At 46.1% G+C, this 12,817-nt stretch overlaps 1 protein-coding gene across 1 annotated transcript in view; it reads left to right on the top strand.

The window, feature by feature from the left end:
• Positions 1 to 12,817, top strand: part of LOC126864272 (neurogenic locus protein delta) — a 48,317-nt gene that overhangs the window by 21,153 nt on the left and 14,347 nt on the right. The window contains exon 4 of the mRNA XM_050615453.1: positions 7,554 to 7,805. Coding sequence (XP_050471410.1) covers positions 7,554 to 7,805 — 252 coding nt within the window. The remainder of the gene's footprint in view (positions 1 to 7,553; positions 7,806 to 12,817) is intronic.

The raw sequence follows: 12,817 nt of genomic DNA on the forward strand, positions 1-12,817 counted from the left end.
ACTGGCTCGATCGATAGTTGTATAAATCCTGGCATAGTATAACTATTGAGCGAAACGAAAGCGCGTATCCATTTACATCTCCAAGTATTGTACGACTTATCGGTGTTACCAATTACCGGAACGACTCGTCGATCCAGTGATACCCTAATTTCCTTCAATTTCCGTAGATGATCGTCGCGAGCACGCTTGAACGCGATAATCGTCGCACGGTTTCGAGACACGACATTCTCTCGTTAAAACATGTACTCCGGGAAAACATGCATGCAAATAGCCGAAAGACGAGCAAGACTGTTTATTGCTTCCGCATCCGGGGAAAGCTCAGTCAGATTGGCGAAATAAAAGCGAATTAAGCGGTCGAACGTGAGTCCCGAAATAACGAAATTCAATTACCGTCCTGGCGTGATCCTCGCACTCGATGGAAGCGTAGGTAAAGCAATGTGCTTGGGCACACACCCACACACCCACACACATACACACACACCGGCGCGAACACACGCGTATATAAGAGCCACGCATGAGAGCGTTGCACGGCCACGTATAGCTTCCGGTCTCTGGTTCATTCTAATTGCCAGCCAGACACACAGGACCTCGGGAAAGAAATTAAGCGGTCTCGCTCTTCTTACTACGCTTCAGGCCTTCTTGATCTTTTAAGTTTAGAGTGACGCGGCTAGACCAAGGGATCCGAGATATTTGCTCAATCGGATGAAAATCATTCGGTGCACTAAGAATCGTAATAGCGGTGTATATAATTTGAAGCTTCGAGAGTATTAATTAACCTAGAGGCGTTTGAATTTTCAATGATTTTTAACATAACGTTATCCAATATTAAATACGAGATATCGCTTTTTGAAATGTAGCAGTGGACTGACAGGTCAGTCTGACTACCACGATGATTCTGTTATTTGCTCTGATACATAGTATCCTTCAGTAATTCGGTATCCTAACAATATTCCTGTGGTTTCAAGCCTTGCAATTCCGTTTCTACAAAATGTCGTTTCGCAGTGCGATCCTCGGTTCTAACTTTTTAATCAAACTTCTCCGATGTACTACGTAAAATGGTAATTCCACGAAACAACTTCCTCGACATTCTACTCTTTCGCTCTCCTGATTAATATCATTACTCAAACTGAAACTTTTCCGCGACATTCTACGAAAGAAGAAAAAGACCGCGGTTCTACGGAAATATCTTGCCGAAAGGATCGCTTCCGCTACTTTTTTAATGAAATTTCTTCCGGTTCTCCGCGAAGCTTCCTAGTCCCACGGAGGCTCCACAGCTGCGCAACTCCAGAAAAACTCTCTTCTGATCCCCGTCGAAGCGGCTAATTACGAAGGGAATCGAGCTTGGCTTCCTTTGTTTCAAGCTCGCCCGAGAACGGAATTCCTACCGTTATCCCACAGATGTACCTGCCCGGCGCATCCGCGGCTGAAAAGAGACAAACCGAGACGAAGCAAGAAAGATGGAGCAACCACGCTCTGCCATTAATATAGTACGACGCGCGTTTTGTCCGCTTGGTTCTCGTATGTTTGGACATACCCTGGACCCCTTTATCGCCGAAACACACCGCGCACATTGTGCTCGGAATTTTGTGTGCGCCAGCCGTGTATATCGTCCGCGCCACGCACAATATAATGCCCCCAACGTACTGGTGAAACGAGCCCTTTATTGCTGTTCGCGTTGCTCGGATGCTGCTTCCTTTCTCAGGCCCACACCGTCCTCCGTCTCTCTCCCTCCCTTTCTCTATGTTACTAACCTCTCTTTTCTCTCCTTCTCTTTTCCTCTTCGCCACACGATGCGTTCGTTTGCCCGTTGCCCATAAGCCGAAGATACACAACGTGGTTGCTCGAGGACCGCACCTGCGCCACGAATTATCGTTGGAATTATTTCTGGTTCCGTTTCCAGCAGAAACTTGCTAGGGAAATACGGTTAAATCGAGCAAAAGTTGGCCCTTTCTTTATCACGACAAAAGGCATTCTCTTTTTACAGTCGATTCTTGTTTACGGATGATGTTGTTCGACGATGTAGGATTTTCTCGAGATTCGATTGACTCTGTTGTATTATGAAACTTAAGAAGAAGTAACACGTAGTCCCGTTGATAATAGAATCCATAGAATCGATTACAATGGAATCAGAAACTTCCATTAAACTTTCCATTAGTCTCTTCATTGTGACGATCTAACCAACCAGTTTCTCTAAAAGTTTCCTTAAGACATATCGTCTCAATATAATAGAATTTATATTCTTTCATGATCTTTAGTAGATTAAATCCTCAAAAACACTGATTTTGGTAACACGAGTCTCCGTTTCTCCTCTCGTTCATTGAACGAAAAGGCGCGAGTGAGGCAGCAGCCAGAAGAGAATGAGAATCAGCAGAGAGAGGTCTCGTTTGCGGTAACGCGGTTCGTTAAACGAAACGAGACGCGGCTGGATTTACGACGGTTTTGCGGTGTGGCAGTGTGTACAGAGCAGCTTGAACGGGAACTCGGGTATAGCGAGCAGAGAGGAGATGGCTTACGTCATCGTCGATTGTCAACCGCTCTCCATCGCTTTTCCCTTTTGCTCCTGTCGGGACAGGGGACACGCCGTGTGCACGCGGCCGCGTGTGCACTGTGCACGCCGTGCGCGTTCCTCGCGGCGCACCTGCCATTCCACAGCCGAACGATAATGAGCGAGCGGAGTAATTGGTCCGCTGTCGCGCGCATGTACCCGCCGTGATAACACAGAACTGGCCTGGCTTGTTCCCGGAACCCCGTAATTCGTCGAATCGACGATGAGATATCGAAAAATCAACCTGCACGCGTATCTCCTTGCCTCGTCAGTTGGTAACAAAGCTGTATTAAGATGTTTTATCGGCTGCTAATTAATCGCTAAGTGCGTTTTCTCTTATCTTTCGTACAGTTGTATGTACATCCCTTTTTTAAAGCTTTTTTTCTTGTTACTTTTGTACAGTTTTTTATCTCAGTTAATTTGAGGTAAAGGAGACTCGTTAGTGGCACAAAATTATATCATATTAAATTTCCGTATTTGCTTAGTTCTCCAATTTCCGTGCTAATTTGAACAGTTCGACGTTGATGTAGGGTTCTTACCGCGTTTCATTCATAAATCATAAATTTAGTCCGGATGACTTAGAAGTTCTGCGTGTGTGGTTCGACGGAGGGTATCGATCGAAGGGTGGAAATCGAAACCGACCGCAAAGCCTTGAGTTACATTTGAAAGCTACGATTTAAGTCTTAAAGTCTCGCCCAAACGAGTTTACATTCATAAGAGAATAACAACTTGATGTTTACTTGATACACTTATATATACCTTGATAAAATCCATGCTACTCTACAAATCGATCAAAGCGTTCGGTTACGAATGCTAATCTACGTAACCATAAGTCGTCGGTCTTCTCGATATCACAACGTAAAACCTGTAACTCGCGAGACCACAGTGAAACGACGATACGGATCGTCGAAGGCGGCGCAGTAACCAAAGCTCGTCTCAGCTTACAAGCCTACAATTTGACACGATTAATTGATCTACAAAAACAACAAATAAACATGTTCCGTATAAAGACGTATGCCGCGTATGATTTATTCTTGGCGATATGTGGCGACCAGTGGAACGATGTCGTTCGAAGAGGCTAGCTATCCGCGACACAATGATCCAGGTTACGAGAGTTTTTTCCGCGATAGAGGAGCCACGGTGGTTGAGTAATGCATCTGGCTACCTGCCAGCTCGGGGCTATCCTTCGACGACCGCTCGTTTCTGAATGAACAATAGAAAATGTCTGGCTACTCGCGGCGCTGCCGCCGCGTCGTTAATGAATACCTTGAATCGGCCTGGCCTCGAGTTCACCGGGCGTTTTACAGGTGTACACGCAGGCGTGCACGCAGCCGTTCCACACTGGAGGAACGACTGCCAAGCGTTTTCTCCCGGAATAACGCGTTCACGTCGAGAAGGAAGTCGCGCTAAGACTGGTCACGAGCGAATGATCGACCTCTTCACCGGCGTCTTAGATTAACATGTATTTTCATTCAGTTTTATCATCTCTTTTCACGCAAACTCAGACTTCTTTTTATTTACGCTGTATCTTTATATACGCTTTGATTTTCCTGAAAACTTTACGCGTCTTTTTCTCTCTTTCTTCGTAAGCTTAAATTTCCGCGATCTACAGAATCTATAACACGGGATGTATTGGGTTGGCAACTAAGTGATCGCGGATTTTGTCATTAGGTGGTATTGACAAATCCGCAATCACTTAGTTGCCAATCCAATATATCGTACAGATTGTGCGATCTTAAGATCGTCGCTTGATAATCGATCTTGGAAACCTCAATAAAAGGAAAAGAAGGGGTTTAGGCAAAAATATTGTTTAAGAGGAGGAATTCACGCGAGACACGCTGCATTTGTTTGCAGATTCTCTGCCTTATTCGAGCGATATGAAATTATCATACAACAAGTTCATTGATCTGTCTATCCCGATACAAATAAGACGGTTGAAATTGTCCAAGAAATTCTCAAGCGCACGTAGTTTCATAGAACATAGAACACTTTTGGAACATCGTTATTAAAGCCCTCATCTCACTACGATTTTCATTGCGTTCCGTTGATTCGCATCCGACATTAGTCGCGAACATAAACGATCCGCCTATACGCGAACATGAATAATTCCGTTTTAATGGTACAATGTTTAATGCATGAGCAAAATCCACACGCATAGACACAGGAAACAATAGGGAGTTTCTCGTTAACGAACAGCCAGGAAATCAGTTTCTTGATACGATTTTTCAACGTAAACAGACCGCTTAAGAACAGTTCTTTCCCCTTTTACATCCTCCTGTATCTATGTCTAGCCGTTAGAAAAAATACCGATTCATCCGAAAAGCAAGCGAATAAAACGTATATAGAGGCTGGATAGAGAAGAAGCGGTGGAAAAAGATGGAAGCTTCGTGCCGTGCGAATCGATGCCGAAGACGAAGGACGACGAAACGAAGTCGATCGCGCGTACACACGTCCATCTGCGGTGGTGGCGTGCGAACATCGGCGTTTTCAGAACTCGTAACAGCATCACCTGGGAAGATAGGCTCGGTAAACTGCTTCTCCCTCGACTCCCGTTTCGCCGACAGCGAAACGTTACTTCCCTTCTGGGAACAGAGGGCCCTGGGTATCCTGTTTAAGTATTGCCGGGCACGCCATCGGCGAATCCTGCGTTTCGTCCTTTTATTTCTACTCTTCTTTTTATCTTCTTTCTTTTTTTTTTAACTTCTTTGCTCTTTTCTTCGTCGATTCCCTTCCCTGCTTCGATCTGCCTGTTCCGTCGATTATTTATTAATAATTTGAGATATATGTTTGCTTTACAAACATTGTACGAGTATGTTTAGTTAGGCGATACACTGCGTATTTTACTTAAGAGTAATATATATTTACGTTCCCACCGAGATCTTTAGTCGCGAGAAATCTCAGTTTTGGTAGTTTCCTTGTTTCGTACTTACCGTCTCGCCTCTTGTATTCGTCGAATATGCAGACGTTTATGAGAAATTGAAACGAGCAAAAATATTGAAAGTATGTGCTCGGGTGAAATAGGCTGTACAGTGCATGTGGGCTTTGTAATTCCGGTGAAACTCGATAGCGTAACGAAAGGTCCGTTTTCTGACGGTTGTCGCCGCGCGATATGGTCACGGTTTTCCGTAGCTTGAAACAGGCGTCGCGAAATCGTTGGTCGGCTGATTCGAAGCGCGCGATCTCCTTACGATCGCGCCTCATCGTGTTTCATCCTTCACGAAACAATTGCTTTTTGTATCTCGAAAACACCTGGAACGCATCTCGAAACCTATCCTTCCCCCGATTATACCAAAACTCTCTTTTCGCCCAATTTCTACTCGCGAGTTTTCGCTGGCGATTACTGCCGCAAAGTAAAAAAGAAAAATGAAGGCTCTCGAAATTCAACCAAGTTTCAAAAATAGACCCCTGGCGATCGCGAGACTGCTCCGGTGAACCGCTCATTAGGTTCATCACGGAGGCCCTGAAGGGAACCGAAACCTAGAACGAAAAGAAAGGAAAGAAAAGGATAAAAAAGAACGGGAACACGGAGGCTGACCACTTAACTCTTCCTTACGCTACCGACCACAACGTAACCATACAGCACGGCCGATGTATACTACTCGACCCATTTGCCCGTGCCATGAGTCTCTCACACGAACATCATGAACTGGCCCAGTCAGGCTTGCTTGGACCCTGTGTGCATCGTGAGACGCAGCTTTTTCGGTAGGGCACCTGATCGAGGCTTGAACGACGGAGAAAGATGGACGAGCCCTCCTAATCTGTTGCCCCATTACGATAATACGTTTAGTAGGAAGCCTGAACCGTGTGTGCTCTTCTTCTTCCTCCTTCTACTTTTATTCTGTTGCGAAAACAGGTAGGCAATGGTAGAAGGAAGAAGAAGGAGGCAGCCAGGAGAAGTAGAAGAGGTGGAGATACATAGGAAAGGAAGAGGGTAGTAGTTTGTGTGGTGGCGGTGTAGAAGAGAAGGAAGAAGAAAAGAAGAACGCCTCTTTCCCAGAGCCACAACGTGGTGGTATACGCTTACTCTCTTTGTGCCGGATGCGTGCCGCCGGCGGAGTAGCAATAGCGGACGAACGTCCGGTCTGCCCTCTCTCTTACTCTCTCTGTCTCTCTTGCCGGAGGCCGATGCACTTCGATCGCATCATTGGGCGCAGCACCACCACCTCGCTGCTCCTCTGTCTCTCTCTCTATCTATCTGTCTATCTCTCTCTCTTTCTGCCCTTCCGATGGACATGCTTAATTACTTTTCGCGTTTCGTGCCGCACTCTCTCCCTCTGCCGTGGACGATTGATCGATCGAGATGCGCCAAGACGATGATGATCACCGGCGATCGATCTTTTAGTACTCTTTCGAGGTTGGTTCGTGTTGATTTATGAAACTTGGAAGCGTCAAATTTCAGACTTATCGTATTGATCGCGTTGCTTTCAACGGGATAGATTTTTGAATACGCTTTCGATTTAGTGTCGCGTCGATCAGCGTGATTTTGACGCGTGAAATTGTCGCGTTGAAGAATCGTCGTAGTAATTGATCGGAGGGGTTGGTCGGTCGTATAGAGCGAGAGAGTATAGAATGATAGGTGGTATTGTTAGGGATGTTTCTGGGGGATACGGCGACACGTGGGACATCGCGGACGTGTCGAAATCAATGGGTGGTAAATTGGAATTGATTTCAGCCGGGCAAACGGAGCAGTTAATTGTATCGTATCAATCGGAGCGAATCTCTTGGCAAATCCATTTGAATTACAGCGAGGTTAATTGATCTCCTGGGAAAGCAATATTGTCGTACTGTAAACAAAACTATTGCTTCGTATAAGAAAAGACTGGGGAAAAGAATAAAAATATTTTAAGACAGTTTCATAGCGTAGAAAGAAAAAGATGCAACGAAACCTTAATAGCATTTAGCAGTAATTAATGCAGTGAAAGAATTTACATTTCCCAGTTCTCAGGAATAACAAAGATAGAAGGAAATATCACAAAATCTTAACGCAGACAATTTTCTTAATTTCCAGAAAAAGTATTGATAACCAGGCTGACGACGCAAAAGTGGCTGGACGTCGGGCCGAATTGGACCGAGGACGAATACAGAAGCGCACACGCGAAGATGGTGTACGAATATAGGGTGACTTGCGTGGCGCACTACTATGGAAAGGGTTGTGAAAATCTGTGCAGGCCGAGGGACGACAATTTCGGTCATTACAGCTGCAGCCCGTCCGGAGAGCGCGTCTGCCTCTCTGGATGGAAGGGTGACTACTGCAATACACGTAAGTTTGCTCTCTTTTTATTTTCTCCTTGCAGCGCCTATTATCGTACACGTAACATGCGTGCACTCCCACGCTTCCCATCGCGACTGCACCGCGCGTGACATCCCTCCTTTTGTAGGAATTCCGTGTATGAAATTACAGAGACGATCCTCTCTGACGTTCTCTTTCTTCTTCTCTCCGTGACTCTCCTCGTCTCTCTGTTCATCCCTTGTCCCGTCCGGCTCTGTGTCTCGCGTCCTCACCGTCGCGTAATTTATACTGTTCGCTGGTAATCGGAGAGGCTGTCGAATTTAGGATTTTCTTCCGTGCTTGTTCTGATGACACGCGAAAAGGACGAGCAACGTGATTTGTGTAACAGGGTTAAATGACGTGGGAAATTATGCGAGCAGGGAATCAGGGGAAGAGTTTGTAGAATTCCAAGTGTCGTGTCAATGGCAACGAAAGTGGTCGTTACAACAGAGAAAGGTATAATTGTACCACGCTTTTAATAGTCACGTCAATCAAATTTCATATATCGATCAACGATTACGATAAAATGTCAAATTACGTTATCGAAGGATTACGTTAATTTAGAGAATATACAAATTCGCCAGCCGATAAAAACGAACGCATCGCTTCGTATTGCATGATATTTCCAAATATTTCGCTTCTAAAGCCTTTAAACGGCGATGTATGGAAGAAGGTAGAAAGAGCCAAGTATAATTTTCAGAAAACTCGCGTAGAATCCATCCGGAGAGGCTAGTCAGCTCGCCTCTCAACGCTTATATAACATTCACTCCAGGACGTTAGTCCGCGCCGGCCGGTATATAGCGTTCTCTCTATTCTCGTTCGTAGCACGAAACTCGACAAACTCGACGAGAGTCCACGAAGGAGAGGCCCGGTGCAGTGTCGGTGCAGTGTCGGGTCCGAGCGTGCAGCAGCTTCCCACGCTCGGCTCGCGCGCGCGTCGCACACATACCAGAAAGAGAGAGCCTTCTCTTTCTGCTCTGGCCCCGCTCTGTACCCAGTGCACCTCTCTATACCTCTCTCTCTCTCTCTCTCTCTCTCTCCTTTTCTCCCCTCCCTCCTCCACTCCCTTGTTATATCCGTATCTGCTGTCTATCCGTTTCTTCGTGTGTGTATATACGTGTTTCCTCCTCTCCTTTCTTTCTCTTTTTTCCTCTCTCTCTCTCTCTCTCTTCATATGTATACGTGTGTGTATGTATATGAGTATATTCTCTCTTCTGATCGTGTTCGAGTTCGTCTTCTGTATCCAGCATCCTCCTTGTCGCTCGTTCTCGCGTACCTGAGCTCTCCTCTCTCGAGCTTCTCAGGATTAATCTGTACGTGTACGTATATACGTGTAGCTCTCAGTGTCTACATTCCACGTGCACCTCGTGCACGTTCAGGATAATCGTTGATGTGTGGATGGAAACTCCTCCATCGTGTGTGGCTCTTTCAGTCTCTCACCGTGTTGGAGGCTCGTCTCACCCGCATAGACGTGTGGGTGTGCACGCGGATGAGACTGGAACGGGACGACTGGATCGCCACGTAGCTGTCGCTGCGCTTGCCTCTCGATGCTTCTAGTTTACGACGAGCAGGTTACGTGGTGCAGCTGGCGCGAGGACCTTCCAAACCTTCTCTTCCGTTTTGTCTTCGATCGTTTCGATCGTTCTTGCGCTTTCTCTCCTTTGTTTCACGGCATTGCTTTTTAACTTTTTTTTTCTTGTCTCGTTTCTTTGGTTTGTTGGTCGATGGTTGCAGGAGTGTCGGAAGGATGGATTTGAATGGACTCGGTTTCGCAAGATCCGCGCGCGCGAGAGCTCGCGCGGGAGGCCTTTTTCTCTCCCTCGACGATGGCATCCGAGATCTCGATCTTATTTTGCTTCCTTTGCCAGCGTGCCAAGTCATCGCATTCCCGTCCGCGGCCAACATTCGAGTCAACTCGCTGTCAGGGCAATGGTATTCGCGAATTTCGCCACAATCGCTAGTCTAAACGATCCTATAAACGATCTCGTGATCCATCCAGTCATTAAGACGTTGTTACATACTTGAAATCGTTCTAATCGAACAGTAGATTATTTCGATTGTAAGATCGAACATCGACAAACCTGCCACGATTTTATGAGAATTTTTCTCCTGCCAACGTTTATGTCAAATAGTAACCTGGACTTTGCGATGAACTGAAACTGACCAACACTCTCTAAACTTTTAAATCCATGAAAGATTTGGAAATTTGTTCACAGACAGCTGGGTACACACCTAATTGTACCTATTTTTCCCAAGTGCAAATCCAACCGTACGTAAACGCATGTAAACCAAATAAAGCCATACAAAATTACAAATCTTGCGAGTTTCGAATCTTCGAAACACCTGTAAACTTCCGTCGATCTTCCCTTAATCATCCTCCCTGCGCTTCAATAATCCTCTTGTAACGATCGACGAGAGGAAGAGTCAAAGTCGTCGACAGGGTCTCCGGGTGTGTTCTCGTGGCCGTCGTCGATCGGTCGTTGCACTCGTCGTCGAGCACCGGCGCTCGACAAAGTTTCTCCGCGCATTGATTACTAATAGACTACTTACTCTTCATTTCGTGACATTCCCGGCCATTCGTGGAATCGTCTGTTCGTGCGTTGAGTTTCGCGAAGGAAAGTCAGTCTCTGTCGAGTGCCGTCCCTGTCTCTGATAGACGGCAAAAAACGCCGACGACCACACGGTTGCCTCTCGTTGCGATCGCAGGCCGATCTTTTCTCACGTGTGCGGCCAAGCTCACGCCCACGCCACCGTTTCCAGGATTTTCGCCGCCTTCCTGTTCCTCCTGCACCGCCACCGCCCTCTCGACGCGATGAGAATGGGCCATTGTTGCGATTTAATGCGAGTTCTGGTCCCGTGGACGCGTGCGAGGTCTGGCGACGAGGAAACAGATCGACTACGATTAATCGCCACGTAATGTATGTGACACTCTTTGCTCGATCGTCTTGTCATTGTTCCAAGTGTTTTTTGCGCGAGATTCACAGTTATCGGCGCGTAACACTTCCTTCGTTTATTTTCGCTAATATATGCGACGAATTAGTAAGAAGATAAATAATAGATGTGTTGAAAAATATATTGAAATTGAACTTGCCTGGCAAACAAGTTTCGTGAGAACGGTACAAAAAGCAATGGTAGCCATCGAGGTTCGGTTTCTAGAAATGGCAAGAGTACACGCGTGTATCGTGTCCTAGCGGCTGTGTACTCAGCGCGTTTGCTCAGCTGACCCGGTGTGCCGCTTTCTGTAAAAAAATGTCTACCACCCGTGGGCAGAAAAATGTGACGACCCCCCTTTGGGCAATTATCTTTTCGATTTTATCTGTCCGTTAATCCTGCTGCATTCTTCCACTTACTTTCGATCCAATCACTCTATCGCTCTTCGAAATCCATCGAACGTAATTGACGTCGAAAAGTTAGGAGCGAAGCTTCCATTTGAATTCCAATCAACCTGGTAAATTCATAAAAAAGAAAAAAAAAAGAAAGAGAAAAGGAAGAAGAAGAAGGAAAATACATCGGCTTGCAATTCAATTTATCCATTAACCTTCCTCAATTCCAGTTTCCGTAAGGTAAAACGTAAAGTAAAATTCAAACAAGGGCTGACCCATCGGAGCAGCAGAAAAACACACTGACATAAACGGTTAATCGTTGGAGACACGCAAAAGGAGAAGAAAGGCCGGTGCACAAAAACCAGTCCCTCGAGCATGCTATAACACTGTATATAGCCGATCGTCCTGTAAAACGGGTTAACGAGGCTAGGGGTAGCGGAAGGATAGGGTGGCTTGCAGCCAGGCGCATTTTCGGGGGTGCCTGAACGTATTACAGGGGTTGTTGCAGAGGCAGCTGCAACACGAGCGGCCGAACTACGCCGAAAGAGGCCGAGTGGGCCCCTGACAGCTGCACAGAGGTCGGTGCTTTAACCAACAGCTGCACCGGCCTCACGTTCACAGTCCGCTTCCATTTCAACCCCTCCCCTGGCCATTGGTCCCCGTCACTCTTCTTCTTCTTCTTCTTGTCTCTCTTTCTTATTGAACAGATCTGATGGAGCTACCTGTGCCAGTATTTCCTGGATTTTCTTTCGATGCTTTCTTCGGCTCTGCTTATAACTTTCTATAGAGCAATAGTCCTGTTTAGCGCGTCAGGTAGACAGAGGTAGATAGGGGGGAGAATGTTCGATTGAAACTCATTGTCGCTGTTCCACGAAAGGTCAGGCACGAAACGACGCCGCGCCGGTTAGCAGTCGGAGACCGGAGAAAAATCGATACGTACGTTGGACACGAGTCGTAAAATTCATTTAGGGGAGCGAAAGTACGGCTACAGGCTTGTGGACGTTTAAATAGAATGATATCGGTTTCGACGCGTTTCATGGTGTCTTTACGTGGAAGGAAAGGAGGAACGCGGTTGTTGTCGAAGTTCTTCATCAGAAGGGTCTGTTGCGTGGCGCAGGTTGCGGTCTCCTCGCGGCTCTTCCATCAGCTGACGGCCACGAGTCTATTGTCAATGTCTGGCCGAATGGTACCTGCGAATCTAGGGCGCTTTCAGCCATGTTTATGCTGTTTCCTGTGCTCTATTTCTTCGGCATATTACCATATAGACTATCGGCCACAAATTTTCAAGCATTTATCCTTCCAATTCAATATTACCTTTATCGTTACAACAGTGCATTTTATATAAAGACAAATAAAATATATATTATGTAAGTATAGTGGAAAGATGAAATTTTTTCTTAACTGACGCTTGATTCGAATTTAATTAACACGAAAGCAACTCTACCAATTCTCTCCGATCAGCTGAGGATGATACATACTTCGCGAAAGATTACCACACACCAATGCCACAACATAGTCTATCCGAGTTTAAACTCGGCATCAGACGTTGCCGTAATCCCAGGGTTTAATTCAGGAACAGTCGGTTTTCACCAAAGCCAATCCTCCTCTCTCTCTCTCTCTCTCTCTCTCTCTCTTGCTCTCCCTCCCTCTTTCCAGTCCCGCTTTTGAATTCTTCTTTTT

The sequence above is a fragment of the Bombus huntii genome, chromosome 3 (genome assembly GCF_024542735.1).
Source record: "Bombus huntii isolate Logan2020A chromosome 3, iyBomHunt1.1, whole genome shotgun sequence".
Taxonomy (NCBI): Eukaryota; Metazoa; Arthropoda; class Insecta; order Hymenoptera; family Apidae; genus Bombus; species Bombus huntii.